The sequence below is a fragment of the Aspergillus japonicus genome, assembly GCF_003184785.1.
Source record: "Aspergillus japonicus CBS 114.51 unplaced genomic scaffold BO86scaffold_7, whole genome shotgun sequence".
Classification (NCBI taxonomy): Eukaryota; Fungi; Ascomycota; class Eurotiomycetes; order Eurotiales; family Aspergillaceae; genus Aspergillus; species Aspergillus japonicus.
In genome coordinates this window covers 1-21,106 of record NW_020291644.1, presented here as the reverse complement: position 1 = coordinate 21,106, position 21,106 = coordinate 1, and the positions used below count along the sequence as shown (strand labels likewise).

The 21,106-nt window shown below is 54.4% G+C and overlaps 9 protein-coding genes across 9 annotated transcripts; 4 read left to right on the top strand and 5 right to left on the bottom strand.

Moving 5' to 3' along the window:
* Positions 1–433: 433 nt before the first annotated feature.
* On the top strand, positions 434–1,144 carry BO86DRAFT_270633 (coenzyme F420-dependent NADP oxidoreductase; the record flags this gene model as incomplete). Its single annotated transcript, XM_025667210.1, has 2 exons — positions 434–716; positions 765–1,144. Coding segments are annotated over 2 exons (663 nt in total), but the record flags the coding sequence as incomplete, so codon positions are not given.
* A 1,090-nt stretch (positions 1,145–2,234) lies between these two features.
* BO86DRAFT_416359 (FAD-linked oxidoreductase) lies at positions 2,235–3,739 on the bottom strand (the record flags this gene model as incomplete). Its single annotated transcript, XM_025674967.1, has 2 exons — positions 2,235–3,057; positions 3,114–3,739. 2 exons carry the CDS (start codon positions 3,737–3,739, stop codon positions 2,235–2,237), a joined length of 1,449 nt encoding a protein of 482 aa, XP_025530745.1.
* A 1,050-nt stretch (positions 3,740–4,789) lies between these two features.
* BO86DRAFT_407289 (Zn(II)2Cys6 transcription factor) lies at positions 4,790–6,686 on the top strand (the record flags this gene model as incomplete). Its single annotated transcript, XM_025674255.1, has 5 exons — positions 4,790–4,858; positions 4,930–4,950; positions 5,006–5,107; positions 5,165–5,407; positions 5,464–6,686. The coding sequence occupies exons 1-5, from the start codon at positions 4,819–4,821 to the stop codon at positions 6,684–6,686; spliced, it is 1,629 nt and encodes a 542-aa protein (XP_025530744.1). The 5' UTR covers positions 4,790–4,818.
* Positions 6,687–6,882: 196 nt separating this feature from the next.
* BO86DRAFT_416357 (NAD(P)/FAD-dependent oxidoreductase) lies at positions 6,883–8,272 on the bottom strand (the record flags this gene model as incomplete). The annotated part of the gene is made up of 2 exons (XM_025674966.1): positions 6,883–8,004; positions 8,063–8,272. The coding sequence occupies 2 exons, from the start codon at positions 8,270–8,272 to the stop codon at positions 6,883–6,885; spliced, it is 1,332 nt and encodes a 443-aa protein (XP_025530743.1).
* An 836-nt stretch (positions 8,273–9,108) lies between these two features.
* BO86DRAFT_355480 (L-glutamate gamma-semialdehyde dehydrogenase) lies at positions 9,109–11,302 on the bottom strand. Its single transcript, XM_025669626.1, has 4 exons — positions 10,951–11,302; positions 10,423–10,895; positions 9,424–10,370; positions 9,109–9,371 (listed from the first exon to the last, which is right to left on the bottom strand). The coding sequence occupies exons 1-4, from the start codon at positions 11,089–11,091 to the stop codon at positions 9,199–9,201; spliced, it is 1,734 nt and encodes a 577-aa protein (XP_025530742.1). The 5' UTR covers positions 11,092–11,302; the 3' UTR covers positions 9,109–9,198.
* Positions 11,303–11,664: 362 nt separating this feature from the next.
* Positions 11,665–12,740, top strand: BO86DRAFT_332046 (uncharacterized protein). The gene is made up of 2 exons (XM_025668769.1): positions 11,665–11,945; positions 12,005–12,740. The coding sequence occupies exons 1-2, from the start codon at positions 11,803–11,805 to the stop codon at positions 12,702–12,704; spliced, it is 843 nt and encodes a 280-aa protein (XP_025530741.1). The 5' UTR covers positions 11,665–11,802; the 3' UTR covers positions 12,705–12,740.
* A 1,073-nt stretch (positions 12,741–13,813) lies between these two features.
* Positions 13,814–15,804, top strand: BO86DRAFT_396487 (uncharacterized protein; the record flags this gene model as incomplete). The annotated part of the gene is made up of 10 exons (XM_025673403.1): positions 13,814–13,980; positions 14,053–14,066; positions 14,125–14,197; positions 14,250–14,581; positions 14,644–14,787; positions 14,838–15,079; positions 15,136–15,333; positions 15,388–15,415; positions 15,500–15,615; positions 15,718–15,804. The coding sequence occupies 10 exons, from the start codon at positions 13,814–13,816 to the stop codon at positions 15,802–15,804; spliced, it is 1,401 nt and encodes a 466-aa protein (XP_025530740.1).
* Positions 15,805–17,190: 1,386 nt separating this feature from the next.
* Positions 17,191–18,550, bottom strand: BO86DRAFT_416353 (cAMP-dependent protein kinase; the record flags this gene model as incomplete). The annotated part of the gene is made up of 4 exons (XM_025674965.1): positions 17,191–17,910; positions 18,015–18,139; positions 18,213–18,305; positions 18,373–18,550. 4 exons carry the CDS (start codon positions 18,548–18,550, stop codon positions 17,191–17,193), a joined length of 1,116 nt encoding a protein of 371 aa, XP_025530739.1.
* Positions 18,551–19,066: 516 nt separating this feature from the next.
* On the bottom strand, positions 19,067–20,600 carry BO86DRAFT_386419 (V-type proton ATPase proteolipid subunit). The gene is made up of 8 exons (XM_025671329.1): positions 20,307–20,600; positions 20,174–20,191; positions 20,098–20,110; positions 19,947–20,029; positions 19,766–19,878; positions 19,626–19,710; positions 19,482–19,567; positions 19,067–19,425 (listed from the first exon to the last, which is right to left on the bottom strand). Exons 1-8 carry the CDS (start codon positions 20,352–20,354, stop codon positions 19,383–19,385), a joined length of 489 nt encoding a protein of 162 aa, XP_025530738.1. The 5' UTR covers positions 20,355–20,600; the 3' UTR covers positions 19,067–19,382.
* Positions 20,601–21,106: the final 506 nt, after the last annotated feature.

The following is a 21,106-nucleotide window of genomic DNA, read 5'->3' as shown; positions in this document are numbered from 1 at the left end:
TTCCCACAATTACTGCCAGTCCTCAAGAACATCTCAAGACTCGCATTTAGGATTGTACAGCTTGTCAATTCGCTGTTGCTTCTAAAATAACCACAGCACACAATGTCGGCCTCCAACGCAACCAGCGAGCAAACGCTCAGCATCATCGGCTGCGGTAAAGCCTTCCCCTTCCCCTTCTGCTCCTCGAAGGCAAGAAAGCTAACACGACGCAGGCAACATGGGCACAGCCATCCTCAACGGCCTCCTACAAGCACAAACCCAAGCCCAAACCGCAACCCCAAGCACCAGCACCAGCACGACCCCACCACTCCCCAAATCCTACATCGCAACCACCCGCAGCACGACCTCCTACACCAAACTCACCAACCAATTCACCCCGTACCTGACCCCAACCAACCCCAACACCCCCCGCGTAACCATTCTCCACGGACCCGACGCCAACCTGACCGCGATCCAAAAAGCCACCACAGTCCTCCTCTGCATCGACCCCGCCGACATCCCGACCTTCTTCGCCGACGGCGCCCTCCGCGCCGCCCTCTCCGGCAAACTCCTCATCAGCATCGCCGCCGGCTGGACGCGCGCCGCGCTCTTGGCCCTCGCGCCGGACGCCCCCGATCTGCAGATCATCCGCACCCTCCCCAACATGGCCGCGCTCGTCGGGCAGAGCATCACCGCGATCGAAGTGCCCCCGCCGCCGCTTGCCACCCCTGTCCCTGGTGGTGATTCCGCAAGCGGGGTCGACAGACCCAACCCCACCGACGCAGACATCGCCCTCACGCAGACGATCTTCGCGGCCGTGGGCCGGACGCAGCTCATCCCGCCGGCCCAGATGACCGCCTTCACGGCGGTGGGGGGCTCGACGCCGGCGTTCGTGGCCGTGTTCGCCGACGCGCTGATCGAGGGCGCCGTCGCGATGGGGTTCCCGCGCGCGGATGCGAGGACTACAGTGCTGCAGGCCCTCCGGGGCGCGACGGCCTTGATGCAGGAGGGCGGGTTGCATCCTGCTCTACTCAGGGATCAGGGGACGTCGCCGGGGGGTTGTACGATGGGCGGGTTGATGGTGTTGGAGGAGCGGGGGTTGAGGGGTACGGTGGCCCGGGGGATGAGGGAGGCGGTTTCGGTGGCGGGGTTGATGGGGAGGCTGGCGGAGGGGGGCGAGGGGTTTGTCAATGGGACGCGGTAGGTTCCTTGGGGCTTTGGCTTTGGGGTTTCGGGTGGATTTTTGGGGTGTGGATGGAAGTACGGTATGATGGTTCGAAGGGAGAGTGTCGATTTGAAGGTCCTATGTGCGATCTGATCGAGTGTAACTATTTTGAGCCGTGCGGAATCATGGCTCCGTGACACGGATGTGACTATCTACTGAATGGACCCGCTATCTTCATTTATCACTGATGCGGTGGGAATTGACTCTCCTCGATGCGGTAGACCTATTATTGCTCTGCGGCTAATCCTCGAGCTTCAATCGCGTATAAGATAAATAATCTCTAGCTTGGATGAATGCCTGGTCTGGATCATCCTAGGAGAGCCGGTCAATCTTCTATTGTAGCTGGTGTGGTTCGTGGTGGTGGCGGTAATAGTAGCGGTAATGGTGTCCGCGCCAACATATCTGCTATCTGCGAGGAACTGGAAGCACTTGCTGCACGCGGCCTTCTGATTACGGTATGGGGCTCAAATCAGCTCTTGGCCTCTGGTTGCCTGGCGATGCCGGAGATGTAGATCTGTCTTGGGGAGGGCATGCTTGGTAACAGGTTTGAGCGAAGGCGTTGCGCGGGGGGTCCGGATTGGGAGGCGCTGGTAGATCTTCCAGGGATGATTGTCGGGGAGCAATAAGACCTTGGGGCAGGGCTGGGTTGGAGGTGGTCTGTTTGTCGTGGGAGGGGGGGGTTGCTATCTGGATTGTTTGTGGAGTTCGCCATGGGCGATGGTCAAAAGTTGCTGTTCTATAGATCTAGACTGTACGGATGCAGACCCGAAGGGAAGGACGGAGCGGCAAGGCTAACCGCTGTTGCGGGTATCCACTAGTAGTCCTTACCGCTGCAGTACGGCTGCATTACGGAGTGTGTATCCGAAGGTATTGAAGATCGAAGTATACAGACATCACGTATAACTCCTCCTTCCCCGCATCGATGTCTCGCAAAGGCAATCTTATCCCAGGAATGTGGAGATACTGCATAAGATAGGCAATCATAATCGTTATTTCATTCTATTTGATAATGCTCCATGTAGATAGCTAATCAAGATCGACCGAGCCCAGCCCGGATCCGCCGCTTCACCTCCGCCTTGAGCGCCTCGTGCTCGGTCATCGTCCTGGCCACCGCATCGCGATTCTCCGCCGCTCGCCGCAGCAGGAAACTCAGACACTCCCGCATACTGCCCCAGTGCAAGCACTTGTAGACGGCCGGGGGTGGCGCCCGGTTCACCTGGTTCTCGCCCGTGAGCTGCAGCAGGCCATAGGTCACCCCGTCCGCCATCCCCATCAGCTGCCCGAACTCGACCTTGCACGTCGGGAGGTTGGCCCGGACGCGCGCCTCGTGCAGGTTGTGCGCCGCCACCGCGCTCTCGATATTGTGCGTGGCCAAGAACAGGTCGGTGGCGGGGAACGGGCAGCTTGGGGACGCCCCGAACCCCTGGTAGTTCTGCTGCAGGATCCCCCGCACGATCGTGTCGTACGCCCGGTCGGTGTCCTCCTTCGTGTCGTGGATCAGGTGTCTCGGGTCGCTGCTCATGTAGGCGCCGCGGACGAGCTTCAACCCCAGGGTGAAGCCCTCTGCGTTGGCGAGCTTCAGGTGCGCGGCGATCAGCTCCGGGGCGGCTTTGAGGTAGGCTTGGAAGGTGTTGTAGATGACCGCTTTTCCGCTACGATTGTACTTGCGCATCATGTCGATCGTCAGGCTGTGGATGCCCCCCAGGAAGGCGTGTTGCTCCGCATCCATCAGCAGGCGGGCTTTCTTCTCCACCACGCGCCGGCACACTTCGTCCAGTGCTTCGACCATCTGTGCGGGGACGGGCTGCCCAGCGGCAAAGGCCCGCGTCACCTTGGGGCCGGCACCCGTGAGTCTGATTCCTTGTTAGTACTTTGTGTTATATAGCAATGCCGCTTCTGGAAGACTCACTTCGGGGCAAGGAAGTCTCCCGGGCCAAGCATGTCCACCGTGCGGAGGACATCTTCCCTCCACGCTTGGATATGCTCGCAGGCATCTGTCGACGCAGCCTTTTCCAAGGCATTTGCATTGGCAAACCGTTGCTCCTCCGTGCGGGAGTCCTGCACCGTCTCCCGCGTGTAGGTCAAGATCACTCCCTTCACTCCCGTGCTTTTGATTTGCTGGATGGTTCTGTGCACCTCGGATTCCTTCTCCCCCGCACAGAAGTGGTCGTAGAAAGTCTTTCGTAGAAACCAGTAGATGAGTGGATTTCGCTCCACATCCAGTAGAAGGCTGCGGGACTTGGAGAGAAAGGATAGGATGGACAGGCTGGGCCCTAAGAGGAGCGGGTGGGAGGAGACGGTCGTCACCAGGAGGGACCGCAGCAGCACGCCCGTGGGGACGACTGAGTGGGCAGAGGCAGACGCTGCGGCCCTCTTGACCTCGGCCGGCGAGTTGGCCACCACGGGGGCAACGCTATCTCCGCTTATGGACGACCGCGTTGAGACATATCGCTGATGTCGGAGGACCAAAGGAGCTCGGAATGCGGCAATGCCTGTGGTGCCTAGGCTGGAGGTTGCCCTTAAGGAGGCAGACATTGCTCGAGGTAGTCAACGATGGTAGAGAGGACTGATGATGTGAAGACAGCCTCTCCTCGTGCTACAGCCATCTTTATAGCCCTCTTGTAGGGTTTGCGGGGTACATGATATGCTTGCAGCGACTAGGACTGATAAGGATGGAGGAATGATAATCTCAATCCCATCTGTTGCTAAGCTATCAGACCCCGTGAGCGAGGGCTTGCTGCACGTTGAGCGGCGGATTGTCTCACCCATGGCCAGGCAGGCACTGACTACTCGTGACATGCCCTGGATCGACCGTACTGGAGACAAGTCTGATACGGTACGGCATTGAAACACGTCCCAGCTGCAGGGTTATCATCGGAGGAAGAGCCGATGGGCAGTCGACTACTGATTAGGACTCGGCGCTGCAACCCGTCAGTGGGAGCTTGAGGGGTAGAACCGAGAGGACTCTATTGGGGAGCATAGTAGCCCCAGCTAGTGGTATGTACTGTACTGTAGTCTCGGAGGTCAGAAAGGCATGATTGAAGTATCGCATATCGCAGTCATGGTCATATGGCATCGACCCGGTGGCTCAGACGAGCTCTCTTCGAAGTATGGACCGCCTCTGGACAAGAGCAGGAGTCACTCGCTGCGAGAGTGACACTGTCGATACCGGTGAACACTCGAGGACATCACTGATAGAGGCCGGTTTCCCCGCACAATTCTTGCATAAGTCGTGCATTCAATCGAGCTGATAAGAGAGTCAATCCACCTCAGTCAGAGATAAGATAAGGGTAATGGTTCGATGTTGGTGCAGCAATGTCGCAAGCGCCAAGTGAAGTGAGTGGTGAAGAAGATGATGAAGAAGAAGAAGAAGGAGTGGAAGTGAGAATGTCTCTTGTTGCCTGCATTCCAGTGTCTTTCATCTTGCCAGTGTTGAATACCTTGAGACCCCGCATGAAGCAGAAGGACAGCGCGAGAAACCAAGAGATTCCGCCCCGCATTTTGCCACGAGCAGCCGAAGACCGCATCAACAACTCTCCTTCCTGCTTCTCTCTTCTTGCTTTCTGCTTATTCCAACTTATCCCCTTTCAAATCGTCCTCAAACGAACAGAATCATGAGTGTCAGAAGTCGAACCGGCTGTTTGAATTGCAAGAGTACGGATCCCTGCTATCCCAATGAGCCTCTTCCCATTGTTTCCTCTACTAACCTGTCCCCTCATCTACAGAGCGGAAACGCCGTTGCGGAGGTCGGTGCTCGATCCCGTCCCTCATTCACCCTTGCGCTTGCTCACACGACCACAGAGGAGAGACCTGCATGTAGAAACTGTGAGGTCCGAGGATTTGATTGCTCTTATCTATTCGAAACGTCGCAACCAGCGCCATTGCGGTTCAAGATCTCACTCGGTATGCGCACCGGCCATCCCCGTGAACTACCGAGCAGCAGTAACAATTCTCCCACAGGCAAAGGACACCGATCCTCTCCGAAACGACGAAACCGTTGGCAATTTCTCAGCGTATCCTACCATGACGCAGATGTCTTATTATGCGAACAGTATCACCATCTTCCGACACCGTCCTCGAAGCAAAGTATAGAGCGCGACAATCAACCCGACGATTGCCCAACCAGACTCAACACGGGACCTTCGCCCTTCACAGCTCTCCTGATAGACTGCAGCGAGCTAGAGACCCAGTTGTTTCAATACTGTAAGCAAGCTGCCCCCCGTCCCAAACGACCAAAGACTGAAAGCTCGCAACCACAGATCTACAGGTCATATGCAAAGTTCGAGTCTTCCAGGACGAGCCGCGCAACAAATTCCGCTCGCTGGTCATCCCCTTCTGCGCGCGCCGCAAGCCCCTCTGGTACGCCGTGCTCTCGATGAGCGCGAACGACCGCCGAGCAGAAGAGTCGGTGACGACGACCACCATCAACTACGCCCAACTCTCCCTCTCCTACAAGTCCCTCGCCCTGCAGCTCCTCCGCGAGTCCCTCGCGCAGATGGAGGACGTCAACGAGGCCCTCATGACGTGTCTGATTCTATGCTCCCTCGAGATCGCCTGCGGCTGTCGCCCGGACTGGGTGCGCCACGCGCAAGGCGCCTTCGCCATCATCAACAGCTACGGCTCGGCCATCGACCCGGAGATCTTCTTCTTCACCCAGAGCTATTTCCAGTCCCGGGCCCTCTTCTTCCGCACCACAGGCTGCAACCCACCGCGGCATCAGACTACCACCACCACCACCACCACCACCACCCTGCCAGACCACAACCACTCCATCCTCAAAGCACCACCAGCAACAACCACCACCACCTCCCACCTTCCCCCCGATATCTTCCCCTGGGACATCTACCTCCACGACACGGCCAACAAAACCACCTACCAACCGCACATCGGCTGCTCGCTCGGCCTCCTCGACATCATCGCGCGCGCCACCGACCTAGTCACGCACAAACAACACCTACGGTCGACCGGCACCAGCTCGCTCGCCTGCGAGGGCGCGATGATGCACCAAGCGATGCAGCTGCGCAGCGAGCTCGACGCCCTGGCCGAGGTGTACCCGCCCCCCACCAACACCAACAACGAGTACCTGGCCACGTGCGGCCAGTGCTTCCGGCTCGCGGCGGACCTCTACCTCCAAGTGGCCTGCGACATCCCGCTGACGCAGCCAACGCTCCAAAGGCTGCTGGGCAAGCTGCTCGACCGCATCGGCCGGGTCATCCGCGAGGACCAGGAGCGGCAGCTGTTCCCAATGTGGCCGCTGTTCCTGGCGGGGTGCCTGTCGACGGCGGACGAGGCGCGCGTGCGCGTGCTGACCTACTTCTCGTACCTGACGCAGTCGTGGCCCGTGAGCAATGTGGGCGTGGCGCGCGAGGCGATGGAGACGGTCTGGAAGTACCGGGATCTGAACCCGCATGAGGCGCCGGCGAGTGGGCTGGATTGGCAGGGGATTTTGGGGCGGATGAATTGGACATTGGCCTTGTCGTAGTTTTTTTTTTTTTCGATGGGGTATTTCGTGATGAAAGTGCATGCATGTATATTTGTATGTATCTAATGTAGCGTAAATGATAATGATGCAAACGTGATCAAAGTCATGTCCTGTACCAACTGCTGCTTCTCATTTACCAATCAAACATGCAAACAATCAAACACCTTCAAACCAAGCAGCAGGAATGATAATCTATTTACAACCTCGCCCCGGGAACCGGCTTGATCTCCGCAAATTCCCTCGTCGCCCCCAACCGCCAACTCACATCCCCGCCCGCCCACTTCTTCCCCGTCTCCTTCTCCTCCTCACCCACCGCGCCCTTCCACCGCCACCGCGTCTCCGCTTGCTGCCCCTCCTTCACCAGCCGCGCCACCCACTCCCCGACAATGGGCAACATCTTAAACAGATGTCCGGAATCCCCCGAACACAGCGCCACACTGCCCGCGGACCCGGGCACGAAATCGACAATGAACTCGGAGTCCGCCGTATCGGCGAACCAGCACAGCTTCTTCCGCACGAAGGGCCGGTCCGCCAGCGCCGGCAGCGCGTGCTGCAGCAGCGTGCGCATGCGCCGCTCATCCTCGGGCGGCAGGACGTTATCGCTCTCGCGCAGGGTGGGCGGGGGCAGCGAGACGCCCGTGGCCGGGTCGGTGTTGATGTAGCCGCCGCCCATGGGGCAGATCTTCAGCAGGTTGGTGGCCGGGTCGGGCTCGAACAGGAACCCCAGGTCGCGGGCGTAGGTGACGGGGATGCCGCGCAGGGCGCTGGTCTCGGCGTCCGTGAGGCGCACGTGCCCGATGGACCAGGATTTCGCCACGACCTGCGCGCCGAGCTCCGGCAGCAGCGTGCCCGCCGCCGCGCCGACGGCCACGACCACCAGCTTGCAGCTGTGCACTTGGCCGGACTGCGTGCGCACCCCCGTCACTTTGCCGGGGGCCGTGGCCACCCCGCCGCGCAGGAGGGTCGTGATCGTGCCGCGCTCCGGCCCCAGGAAGAACTTCACGCCCACGGACGCGGCCGCCTCGTAGACGGCGCGCAGCGCGTTGGCTGAGTGCGCGTAGCCCGCGAGCGGGTTGAAGTAGCCCTTCCACCCTGGTAACGGACCGTTGAGCTGCCAGGCGACGTCCTGGGGGATCTGGGTGGCGGTGGTGATCGGGAGGAGTTTGTGGGCGAAGACCGGGTGGTTCTTGATCGTTGCGAGGAAGCGTTCGAGGGTCTGGGTGGCTTGTTCGGGGCCGCTGCCGGAGACGCAGTGGAGGAAGCCTGTTTGGTGGTAGTGCGGGGCGTATAGCGGCGTTTTCCAGCCGGCGATGGCTTTCTGTTTGGTCTCGGTGGTTAGGACGCGATGCGATGGAAGGAAGGAAGGGAACACGTACGAGCGTCAGTTCCGTGTACCACGGGTCTTCATATTCGGCGCGCACGATCTTGTTGATGTCGTAGCCGGCGGAGAAGCGGCCGGGGACTTGGTCGTCGCGCTCGAAGACCGAGATGTCGGTGTAGCCCTCCGTGGCCAGTTGGAGGGCCGTCGAGAGACCGAACACGCCCGCGCCGATGATGACGATGGGATCGGATTTGGAGACCGGCATGGTGTGTTCTTGTAGAGGATGAGGTTGGGATGAACTTCGAGATGCGGAAGCTGGCGTGGGACGTGCGGGATATATACTTTGTCTCGGCTCGTGGATGATGGAGATCACAAAGGGATCACACCACTCTGGCCGTGCTGGTGCTGTATCTGCACTCGCTCGCATACTGGACTGGATCCGCGCACCGCTCTCTGATGCAGTTAGTTTATCCCCCAGTCTACTGGGAGGTGGAGCTTATCGGTGCTCATGGCTCATTGTGATCGCGGATCCAAGCATGCGGGTTAGTTTATGCGGTACGAGCGGGATACGCAGCCGAGGATGGAGGCCGTTTTGATACCGTATCACACAAAGGCGGGGGTTAGCGTCCTTGAGGATCGCCGGTTAGCGTATGCGATATGCGATATGGACCCTGTCATTAAAAGTGGATAGATAACCCTAGGCATTGCAGTCACTCAATGGGTTGATCATGGAAAGATAAGGATTGAAGAAAACACGGCAGACTGCTGGCCTCCTGGGCTGTCAGTCTTAAATTGGGGGTGATGCAAAATAAATAAAATAAATCAGGAAGAGGATATTGAGCTGCTTAGTCACTCCTGCCGCCTTGTCATGACCAAAGGGTTCAGTTTTGTAGATGCAAAGGCATGATAGCTGGTACACAGGGAAAGTTATGATCTAAAGTCTTCCATCATATTGGATCTGACAGCTAACTCCTTCAAGTGATTGAATAATTACTTGGGAATTCTGAATCATGAAAGTTGACTGGAAGCGAAGCCCTACATGACTAGAAGCCCTAGAGGTAGACCACGTAGGGTAGGCAATTGAAGATGCAGAGGATGTAGGGAAAATGTATTGAAACTAAATTCTATCCAAAACTTCATGACATGATATCGACTTGGTACAAGTACATAACCGTAGAACAACCAAGCTTATTACTCATTGCTAGGGTACTTGAATCCGGTCAAAGGGAAAAACTCCTCCTTGATAGTCCGCGGGCTGGTGAACCGTAGAAGAACGTTGGAGCTACCGGCCTTATCGTTGGTGCCGCTGGCACGGCTACCGCCAAACGATTGCTGGCCAATCAAGGCAGCCGTGGTCTTGCAGTCTATGAGAGGGTCAGTAAGAAACTCAAGGTGTAAACAAGACAAAAGACTCACTGATGTAGAAGTTGCCAGCGGAGTACCGCAGGGTATCCTCGGCTTCACGAATGGCCTTGCGATCGGCAGCAAACACGGCGCCGGTCAGAGCAAAGCCACCGCCGCTTTGGTCCACCTTCTTCAGAATAGACGACCATTCCGCATCGGGGTAGACATAGACTGTCAACACCGGTCCGAAGATCTCGGTGTCGAACAGAGGGTGGTCGATGTTCTTGGCCCGGTAAACGGTGGGGTGGACATAGTATCCAGTGGAGTCATCATAGGTACCGCCGGCAAGCAGCTCTAACGAGGAGTCCTTGTTGCTAGCATCGATGACCGACTTGATCTTCTCGAAAGATGCCCGGTGGATGACAGGTCCCATGAAGGCTCCCAAGTCCTCAGGTGAGCCGATGGTGATCTCATCGATCTCGGACTTCAGTTTGGTCAGGAACTCTTCAGCCCGTGATTCAGGGAGGTACAGTCTCGATGTGGCGGAACACTTCTGGCCTTGATACTCGAAGGAACCGCGAAGAGTGTGGTATACGGCGCTAGTGATGTCGGCCGTGGGGTGGACCAGGTGGAAGTTCTTGCCACTGGTCTCACCCACGAGCCGAGGGTAGTCCCTGTAGACCTTCTTGCCAATGTTGGCACCGACTTGGCTGTACAAGGACCGGAAAACGTCCGACGAGCCAGTGAAGTTGAGACCCGAGAATTCGCGATGGTTCAGGATTGTTTGAGTGATCTGTTCCGCATCTCCAGTGACAAACTGGATAACGTTGGGAGGCAGTCCAGCCTCCAGGAGAATCTTGTACACGATCTCGCTAGCATAGACGTTTGATGGGGAAGGCTTCCAAATCACCACATTACCCATCAAAGCTGGGCCACTGATCAGGTTGCCCCCGATGGCAGTGAAGTTGAACGGAGAAACCGCGTAGACAAACCCTTCCATAGGTCTGTAGTCAACGCGCCTGAAATACAGTCAGCGGCAGATCATTGATCAGGGAATATCGCTAAACATACGTCCACATCCCATCCGTGCCGCGGTCAGGCTGCTTCTCCAGTAACTCCGCAGCATAGTTGCAGTTCAGGCGGAAGAAATCAGCGAGCTCAGCAGCAGCGTCGATCTCGCCCTGCCACACGTTCTTTCCCTGACCAAGCATCGTAGCGGCAATGAGCTCATATCGGTACTTTCCAGCCACGAGCTCTGCGGCCTTGAGGAAGATTGCTGCACGATCCACGAACGGGGTGTTCTGCCATGACTCCTTGGCCTTAAGAGCCAAGTCGATAGCTTCGTTGACTTGTGCGGGACTGGCCAACGGGTAGTTGGTGAATGTGGTAGCGTGTTCTGCGGGAAGCGGCTGGTCGGTGGCCTTTGAGACGGCTTGCGCCTTGCCATCGATGTATATTTGGCTCTTGAGGGGTAATTGAGACTTGAGTTCCTTCAATTTCTCCTCAATCTTGGCTCGCTCGGATGAGCCTTTCACGTAGTCGAGCTAGAGCGGGGTTGGTTTCTAAAATTTCAATGTTTGCCATGACGAGTCAACTTACATTAGGCTCATTTCGAGCGGCTGGAAGTCGGAAAGGTACGGTGGCAGCACCGCGGGCCTGTGTGCGGGAGGTGCGTGCAGCACGACGTACTAGAGAGCGCATGCACGGCGAGGGCTGGGAGACAGAAAGTTTGAATGCCATTGTGATAATGTGAGGTGAAGAGAGAGGAGAGAAGGTGGCGGTGGTAGTGAGGAGGTAAGTTAATCGTGGACACCGATGAAGATCTAATGACCATTGGCGATGTAATGGGATTCTTATGCCTCATGATTCTCGTCTACTGAGCCGGACCTGATGTCAATGGATGTAGATCCGAGGAGAGAAAGTGGATCAGTTTCGGGGAAGCAATCCGTTGATGCAGGAGGAGGTGAGAAGGTGAGGAGAAGTGCGGGGAGTCCAGCCGAGAAGTTGGAAGTTATTGGAAGTTACAGCGGGTAGACTAACAACCGGCCTCAGATCCCGCTAAGACCTTATCAAGTAACGTATCTACATCTACATCTACATCTACAGGTCTTATCTGATGATTGATACAAAGATTGGTCATTCGTGTCGGACTTACATCGGTACTATACCACTGACTAAGGCTCCCTCATTCGAGCCTGTCATGACCAAGTCACACATGAATTCAACTTGTAGCCCGGTTCAGGTGTTGCAGTAAGAGGGCAGGCACAATGAGTAGCTTAACTTTCTAATACTGTAGGCAACTTGCTACCTAGTCAACCTTGACACGACGCCTGAGTTTATCACTCTTCATTGTACTATACACTACAGTAGATCCTGCAATTAGATCAGAAACTCAAGAATCTCAACGTGCGCCTTCTTGATCTCATACTTCTCAGAAATCGGAACTTCACAATGTCACCAGATCGTTCGACTCTACAACAAAGCTTCCCTACCACGAGATGGAACAGCGAAGTACAACAACACCTTGCTGCGGATATTGCTGCCGGCGCAGTATCTGCTACATTCATTTCCCCAATTGTCACAATCATTGACCGGTCAGTCGTTCATGATCGAGAAATTCTTCCGGCTGCTAATGCCAATTGCCAATTGCTAGGACGATTGTTGAACGACTCGCATTGAACCGGCCATTATTGCGAACACTGGGCGTCAACGCAGTCTGTTCCATCTTTCAACCTCGAAAGTTCTACGTCTCGAAGCCGTTCTTCATTGTCTGGTCCCTATACGCAGCTACCTATTGCACCGCAAACGTCACGGATACCTGCATCCACCATCTTCCCTCCGTCACCGACAAGAAATCGACGGCAAATCTCGCCGCGACGCTAAGCTTCTTGCCCACATATGTTGTGAATGTATATCTGGGGATTCTGAAGGATGTCAACTTTGCTCAATATTATGGTCGTTCAAGTACCGCCGTTGCAGTCGGTGCTCGCGTCCCACGAGCAGCATATATGTCCCTGCTGTTCCGTGACAGTGTTACCATCTTCAGCTCATTCAACCTGGCGCCATGGATGGCCTCATCCGTCCCTGATTGGGTTGCGACCGGGCCGCACACCAAGGCCATGATCACTCAGCTGGTTTTGCCTGCTGCCGTTCAGTTTGCCAACACTCCACTACACCTCCTCGGGTTGGACCTGATCGCCCGACCCCAGAGCCAAGGATTAGTGGAGAGGTGGAGTCGGGTCCGACGGGATTGGGCTTCTTCATCAACCGCCAGGGCTGCAAGGGTCCTGCCGGCCTTTGGAGTGGGCTGCATCATGAATACCGAGCTACGAGACCTGTTGCACCGCAGTTAGCCATAATAGATACCGCGTTCAACCAAATACAGTGACAGTACCCTTGATAGACATGTCTGAAAATCGCGAGACCACGGTCATGTAGTGGCAAAACGCCCAAGGACGTACGAATCACGACCACTCGATAAACATCGATCGTGAACAGCTTCAGTGAACGGCGGCTACGCTAGCCGTCGCTGGGTGCCTGCAGCGATGGGACTGGAATTTCCTCGACCTCCGAATCGAGGAAAGTGCGGGGAAATCATAAACAGGAGAAGGTTGGGCTTATCTCTTTCTTGGAAAGCGCATGCACTAACCTCATGTCCAAGGTTTGACTATCCGTGGTTGCAGCCGTCCATCCGCAGCCATTGATATACAACCAACCATGATTGAAAGACCCCGACTAGCTTCAAGGTCAGTATCGGCCCAGTGGCTGAGTATGCTTGACCTCGAGGCGAACAAGAACAACAGATTTCCACAATACCTTATCGCTCCAAATGTGGAGAAGCCCGGATCCCAGCGGATCCGCTGGAGCTGATGGTGGACATTGCAGGAGTCAGCCTTCAGCACATGTCAACCTTGCTAATCAAACCGTTTCTCGTCTTATTGGCCGTGATACTCGCATTGGGACACTTCCCCAGATACGCTATGCTTATCCCCACGTTTCCAATCTGTTTACCGTATCAGAATCCTTTGATATGCGGGCTAGAGTTATAGCTTGGTCATATCTGTCTACAGCCTCTACCCAGTTCAGAACTGTATGAACATACGGTGTTGGTGGTGGACACAGGGCACCAATTGAAGAGGCTTACCAGTCTCCATACGTCATGGTAACAAGGGATACCGGTCGAAGATAACGCTCATGACCCCAGCGATCTTAGATTTCCAGGCTGCACCATGACTTCTTCAGACATAGGTCATACATACCTCCCTCGTTATCTGCCGGAGAATGCACTTATACCTTTCTGGGACTACTATATCCTAATAAGCCGGTTCTCCCTCACCTTGAAATGAGAGGTGCTATTATCCTCTCTTTGTGACCTACATCAATCCTCACAGCCAGCACTCGAAGCTGTTGCCCTCTTTCTTCCTATTGAGCTGCTTTATACTTCTTCCAAACTTGATCGAAAATGGCTGTGAGTAGTGAGTTTGGGACTCTCGCAGAGACTACTGTACCCAATGCATATGACACGTCCCCCGACGAGGAGAAGAAGCGACCTCTCGATGAATCTCCAGAGGAAGACCCGTTCGGAAATGAAGAGTGTGCAGAAGTAAAATACCGCACACTGGGGTGGTGGTAAGTCTTTGCCTGCGGTCGATTCTTCATTGTATTAGACTGGACTGACCAGGATGTCCTTTATTCATACAGGCGCTGTGGAATACGTGAGACTTGCCTGCTGTCATTGCTTCATCCAAGATATTCTAACACGGAGATGCACAGTCATGGTGGCAGAGAACGTATCGATAGGAATTCTGTCTCTTCCCTCTGCGGTTGCAACCTTAGGGCTAGTCCCGTGAGTCGGCCATCACCACGCCAAAGAGTGACTGATCACTGATCCTTAGCAGGTCGATTATTCTGATGATCGGTGTATCGTTCATTGCATGGTACACTGCGTACCTCATCTATCAGTTCAAGATGCGATACCTTCACATTCATAGCATGGCAGATGCCGGCGAGGTCATCCTAGGCCGATTCGGACGCGAGCTGCTGGGAGGCGGCCAGCTACTCTTCTTGGTGTTTGTGATGGCCAGCCATATCCTGACTTTCACTGTTGCCATGAACACTATCACCGACCATGGTACCTGTACCATCGTCTTCGGTATCGTTGCGCTGGTTATCAGCTGTATTGGAAGTCTACCGCGGACCATGGGAAACGTGTATTGGATCTCATTCGCATGTAAGTCGTTTCCCAGTGCCACTCCCTCCTCGAGCGGACATAGAACTGAGAGCATGTTCAAGCTTTTCTCAGCATCGCCATCGCGGTCATTGTGACCATGATTGCCGTCGGGGTGCAGAACACAGGACACATCCATCTCGACGCTGTTACACACCACAGCTTCAAGACCGAGTTTCTGGCAGTCAGCAACATCCTGTTCGCCTATGGTGAGTTCCCCCCTCTTCACACTGCAGAGTACGCCCCTGACAGCAAACAGTGGGCCATGCGTCCTTCTTCGGATTCGTTTCCGAGATGGAGCAACCGCGGGATTTCCCCAAATCCATCGCCGTCCTCCAAATCATCGACACCTCGCTATACATCGTTAGTGCCGTCGTGATCTACCGCTACGTGGGCGTCGACGTCGCTTCCCCGGCCTTGGGCTCTGCAGGACCCGTCATGAAGAAAGTGGCCTACGGCCTGGCCCTACCCACCGTCCGTCCTCCCCAATATGGCACGAATGTACACCTCCACCGGAAAAGACTCCAAGCACTAACATCGAGCCCCTCTTCATGCAGATCCTGATAGCCGGAATCGTCAACGGCCATGTCGCCGCGAAGTACGTGTACGTCCGTCTCTTCCGGGGCACCAACCACATGCACGAGACGACCCTGCTGTCCAGGGGGTCCTGGGTGGCCATCGCCCTCGTTCTCTGGGTAGTCTCCTGGGTCATTGCCGAGTCGATCCCGATCTTCAACGACCTGTTGAGCTTCATCGTATGGCCCCCTACCCCCTCTGATAATTTCACCTCTCGACTAACCATTCTCTAGACCGCCCTCCTCGGCTGCTGGTTCGCCTGTAAGTCCCCGTCCTGTCCCATATCCCCCCTCGCGAAACACCAATTGAAAAGACGCAACATCTCCCTAACAACTGGTATGACAGTCGGATTCCCAGCGATCTTCTGGTTCGTCCTCAACAAAGGCCAATGGTTCTCCTCCCCCGGGAAGATCCTCCTCAGCGGGATCAACCTCTGCATTCTGGGGATTGCTTTCGCAACGGTACGTTGCCTGTCCCTCTTCCTTTCCCCCTCCCCCCCCCTTTCCCTCTCTACATGTGAGTGTAAGTATACAGTCCCTAACGCGCCGGGGGAATCATCACAGTGCGGCCTAGGCCTCTACGTCTCCGGCGACGCGATCAGCCGAGACAGCAATAACTCGGTATGGACCTGTGCCAGTAACGGTGTTTAGGGTTTGGTTTGGGGATTTTGGGAATTGTCACGATTGTCTCACTTGATTGTCCTTGTTTTTGTTGTGGTCCTGTTATTTCTTCGCTGGATCGAACTGGGATGTTGGGTTTTCGTTGCATCGTGTATGTAAGGATTGCATATATTTGACCCTGTTTATTTGAATTTCTCCTCGGTAGGAATCTTTTTCTGCTTTTCTGGGGCTTGCACTTGCAGAGCTGCATTACTATGCATGTATGAGTGAGGCTTGGGTGTCATACCCGTGGTTTGTCGTCCTTTCTAAATGTGCCTTGAATTCGGGATTGAATTTCGTTATGCTAGTCGAACTATGCTTCAAGTGTGTTGTATGCCACGATGGGAACACATGGAGATAGAAATGTAGGCGAGTAAGCCAGATCAAGTGGCCTGAACTGAGTCACATTCCAAGAAAAAGAGCTTGCATATACATCGTTGATTCATCAAACATTGACGCCGTTTGCCATTTTCCTCAGGCTTTTGGTTCATTTCATTATACGCGATGTTGTGTTTATATAATTATATATATCCAGAACAAACATTTTCAAATGGTCTCAAGTCATGACACATGCGTGGGTAAGGAAGGAAGGGAGGTTGGGTGGAAGGGGGCGGAGATCAAAAGCGTAGCCTCGTGGGTCGCATCATATCATTATCATGCGGAGAATGGAGTCGTGTTTGTCGAGGTGGAAGCGTCGCGGCTGAACCTAACTGGCATCTTGCTCAATTCGGATGGGTACGACTGAAAATCGTGGTCGACGTGAGAATCCCCGGCGCTGGATCCGCAATTTTGGAACTTGAGGTCGACAGAACAGAAACGGTCGTATAGATGAGATATAGTGAAAGAAAAAAAGATTGAGCACCATGTATCATCGAGTATCAGCTTCAGACATAGGCTTCAAAAAGGTTGATCCTTGCGCCTGGCTTGGATCACTCGCGGAAACGAAAACACAACAGATTCTCTCCATGCGTTGCGCCATTCTTCATGATCCTGGTCAAGTTCGAACCTGGAAAGATGATCGATGGATGCGAAAGTCCCAATGCACGTCTTGAGGATTTGGGGCAAAGGCAAGGGCTGCGATGGCGATTGCGATGCGTTGGGCTGCCAAGAGCATACTCATCTAGTAGGATGAGAACAGTGTGCATGGAGCAAGACAGGGCCCTGTTTGGAGCATCAGGTAGTCCGGACTTGGCACCTGGGACATTATTGTGATTGCCAATGTCTATGACAAGGGGGCACAGAAGCCGAAGGAGTGAGGCTGCAGGCCTGGGCTGCCTATGTGTGCTGAAACACAAAATGCACCGATTCAGGGATGGCGATGCAGGTCGAAGCTGATCTGATTCATACAAACAGAGCTGGTTCAGGCTGTGGTGTCATTCAGAAATCAGCAAACAGCGGTTCATATTTGTTCCTCATGTCGTCAGAATAAGGCGTCTGGTTCCGCTCGTCCGGGTCAGGATATTCCTCGAAATTGCCCGTGTCAGCAGGATGGTCGACTCGTGGAATGATAGGTCCCTTGATACGACGGTACCATAAGTCGTCCCAATTGATGTTCTCAAAGAAAGGATGCGCTTTCACTCGAGCAGAGCCCCCGGAAATATATCCTAACCGCTCCGTCGGATTAGTCTTGCAAAGAAGGGAGATGATGTTCTGCGCAGCGGGCGACATATTTGGAGGGTATCGAATGCGGCCCTCGACGATCTGCTCATAGATGCGCATTGGGTTTTGGTCCCAGAAGGGAGGCTGTCCTACTAGGAACTCATAGATGAGAATCCCCAGAGCCCACCAATCCACCGCAAGACCATGCCCGCTATTGTGAATAACTTCGGGTGCAAGATATTCAGGTGTGCCACACAGCGTGTAGGTCTCGCGGTCTGCGATTTGCTTTGCAAAGCCGAAGTCAACCAGTTTGATGTGTCCATCCGCGTCGAGAAGGATATTCTCAGGCTTCAGATCGCGATAGACGACGCCCTCAACGTCATGAAGAAACTCGATCGTCAATGCGATCTCAGCGGCGTAGAACTTGGACGTGTTTTCGTTGAAACGACGTGCGCGTCTGAGGTAGCTGAAAATTTCACCTCCGGGGCAATAGTCCAACTACGATGTTGTCAGAGATCACCGTCGCATACGGAACACATTCCGCAAAATCTCAAGGGTCCAAATCAAGAATCGAGGGTGTGGTATCGGGTAATCAGTCATACCAGCATGTAGAGGTGTTGGTCATCGGAGAAAGATGCTATTAATGTGGTTACGAATGGATGTCCGGAAACGTCCGCAAGAGTCTTCCGTTCGTTGCGCACATGCTCAACCTGTTTCAGCTTTATGACTGTAGAGCGCAAGAGACAGGAATATCAGCTTCCAACATCGACCAGACTTGGGACATAAAAGGGAATTGTTACCGTCCGCTTTCCTGAGCATTTTGAGCGCGTAAACTTTATCCTTTCGGTGCTGCTCTTCCTTCAACTGCACGAGCCATACGCGAGCAAAGGTACCTAAAGACAAGGACACCGCCACCGTCAGACACCGGTTAGGCCGCGCAAGCGATGAAGCTTAGCTTACCGGTACCGAGTGTCTTCAGCAGCGTGAAGTCATTGACATTCAGCCGACGAGTCGAGATGCCTAATTGTTTCTCCTCCGGGCGGCCAGAGATAACAAAGGGACTCAAGCGTCTCTGGTGGGGCGGTCGCACCGAGGACACTAGGTCCTTTTCCCTTTGATGAATGTCGTCGGATGCCATTTCGGGTCGAAGGGAGGGGGTAGATGCGCTTTGGAATTCGTTAGGATGTGAGGGGTCGACTAATCCTGCAGCCATGAGCAGGGCAAGAGTTTCATATCGCGGATGGCCGCGGGGAATAAGTGAGATAGTGAGATAAGAGGGGCAGCAATTGAAATTGGAAGATGTACTTCAGCTGCAGTCCCCTTTCTATAAGCGACCGATAGAGGTAGATTGAGAGGGAGGGGGAGAAGATGATGGAATTCGCCCCGTGGGATTATCGATTGGAGCAGCGGGCGCAGCGCGGGAAGACGTAAGTAGAAGAAGAAAGAGTAAGTTTTGGCGGGGAGCTTTTCTGCTCTCTTTCTTCTTTGGGTGAGGGAAGCCATGCGGCAGGACTAAGTCATCTACTTTACTACGGCAACCAACAGCCAGACTGAGGCCTCTGACGTTACCGCCAGGCGGGGCAATTCGACATCACCACCACCACTACCACTACCACAGTCATCATACTAATGATGTTACTTTATTGTTAATTATCACCTGTCATCCACTCGACTAGAAATAAAATTGAGGGTTGCATGCTTGCTGTTTAGACATCTAAACCAAGTACTAGTACATCAAAGCCACACCTCCCAAGGCCATCATCTGAGGCCACCACTGACTATGAATATCATTGGTGCATGTGAGATTTAACGCAGTCAGGTTCAAGCTTCGCTCTAATTTTCTGGAGCAGCCTGGACGGCGTCCTGCTCGAGTTCACGAGGCGCATATAGGGTTGGAGGGAGTCGACCCGAGCGGAACCGGTCAACAAGTGCGGAAACAGGGAAATGGGATCACGACCAGCCGAGATCCTCTAACCGGAACTCTTAGAGTTGAGGATAAGACCAACAATCAAACTATCACCGTCAGCGTACTGTGTGCTTCTCCCATCTGTCCTTGCGCTAAAACCTACCCATAGAGACCAAGAACCTCGCCGAAAATGAGGATCAGAATCATGCCAACATAAACCCGCGATTGTTGCATGTACGCACGCACGCCCTTCCAGAACTATCAGTAGCTGCGTGTGGAAAGGCACACGTCTTCGATTGCCGCTTACCGCATCTCCCACAATTCCAATAGTGTATCCGGCAGCCACGCCTGCGAGGCCAACCGATAATCCAGAAGCCAAGTGCATGAATCCACTATGCAGCCGTCAGTTCTCCGTTCTGAGGGTATTTGCTTGCGGGCCGAGCATACGTGTAGAGACTCATGTTCCGGGTCGGGGGAGGGTCCATATCACCGGCGATAAGGACGGCGATGACGAGGCCATAGACGGCGATGATACCGGACATGACGACGGGGATCAGGGACTGGATAAGGTCAGTTCGACTGCTCATCCTGGGACCACAGAACCGATCGTAGATGGGGTTCTCCATGCCTTCATAATCAAATCAGGACGGAAGGTTCCCACACCGGAGATACCGATTCCAGATTTGGCGGTTCCATATGCTGCTCCCAATGCTGTAATCAAGTAAGTCAATGCGCCGGCCACAGTCGATCCTTTCCGTTGAAACCCCAGGCTCACATACATCCGAAGATCATCTTCGTCACGGTGGTCATTAGTGGGCTGTCACAGGTCACGGGTATTGTTCACGCGATACTCACAGCCGATGCAATTCCTGCCTGTAAGTGTATGTCAGTAGCTATAAATAACCATCCAAGTATCCGGAGCAGCCAGTGCAGGCCACAGCGACGATGCCGTGTCGTAGCAGTCGATTCGAGATTTGTAGTGACTTACAAAGGAGAAAAATGGAGCGAACTTGGGAGAGAACTCGCTGTCCGCCATGGTGAACTGATGTGAGGTGAGACACCGCAAGGTTGGGAATCGACGGAAGGTGACAAGTAACGGGGGTGGCTAGGAGGCGATCTGGATAAGGAGTTGCGGGGAAAGACCATATATCAGTTGAACATGAGCAAAAGGGATCGTAAAGTGAGCTCGAATGAGAACAGTGAGAGGTCTTGCCGTGGACCGAAGGTCGAAGGTGTGATTTGTAGGTCAAGTAGAGACAACAGAAGGTCAGTTTGTTCCAGCTCCAGGTGCCGGTGACGGAAGTTGTCCGTTTGGGCCACCGTACTCATAGTACTGTCAGTAGTCTCAGGCTGACAACTGGTCAGTCCCATCTGGGTTAAGACTGACATGTGAGTGCTGTGCCTGGTTCACCCAACAAACTACTAGGCAACTCTTTGGTTAACCTCTGGTTTCTGGTTAACAGTGCTCCGTACCACTAAAACTGCTAACTTCTTCATTCACAATCCACACCCACACCCACCATCACCACCACTACTGCTCCTCCACTCCCCTCTTCCCCCCCCCCCTCCTGTGCTGCCAGTGCTGTTGCTGTGCTCTCTTCTACACCCGAACCGGTCAAACCTTCACTAGAATCAACACGCCTACGCGCGGACTACTACTAATTCCACCCATAACTTACAGGGCATACACTAATTACTGCCCTCTCCTCATAACTCACTCCTCCCCCGAATTCCGCCCCCGTCACTACTCAACTTACAGTACATACTCCCCCCCCCTCTTTCTTTCCG

What these genes read in the sequence shown, in the direction of transcription:
- BO86DRAFT_355480 (XM_025669626.1), bottom strand. Translation starts at nt 11,091, where the DNA reads ATGGCATTCAAACTTTCTGTCTCCCAGCCCTCGCCGTGCATGCGCTCT. An exon ending in GGCACGGATGGGATGTGGAC is followed by an intron (nt 10,371 to 10,422) that starts GTATGTTTAGCG and finishes ACTGTATTTCAG; the next exon opens with GCGCGTTGACTACAGACCTA. An exon ending in CGCTGGCAACTTCTACATCA is followed by an intron (nt 9,372 to 9,423) that starts GTGAGTCTTTTG and finishes ACCCTCTCATAG; the next exon opens with ACTGCAAGACCACGGCTGCC.
- BO86DRAFT_332046 (XM_025668769.1), top strand. Translation starts at nt 11,803, where the DNA reads ATGTCACCAGATCGTTCGACTCTACAACAAAGCTTCCCTACCACGAGA. An exon ending in ATTGTCACAATCATTGACCG is followed by an intron (nt 11,946 to 12,004) that starts GTCAGTCGTTCA and finishes GCCAATTGCTAG; the next exon opens with GACGATTGTTGAACGACTCG.
- BO86DRAFT_386419 (XM_025671329.1), bottom strand. Translation starts at nt 20,354, where the DNA reads ATGGCGGACAGCGAGTTCTCTCCCAAGTTCGCTCCATTTTTCTCCTTT. An exon ending in TTGGAATTGTGGGAGATGCG is followed by an intron (nt 19,568 to 19,625) that starts GTAAGCGGCAAT and finishes TAGTTCTGGAAG; the next exon opens with GGCGTGCGTGCGTACATGCA. An exon ending in GAGGTTCTTGGTCTCTATGG is followed by an intron (nt 19,426 to 19,481) that starts GTAGGTTTTAGC and finishes TGACGGTGATAG; the next exon opens with TTTGATTGTTGGTCTTATCC.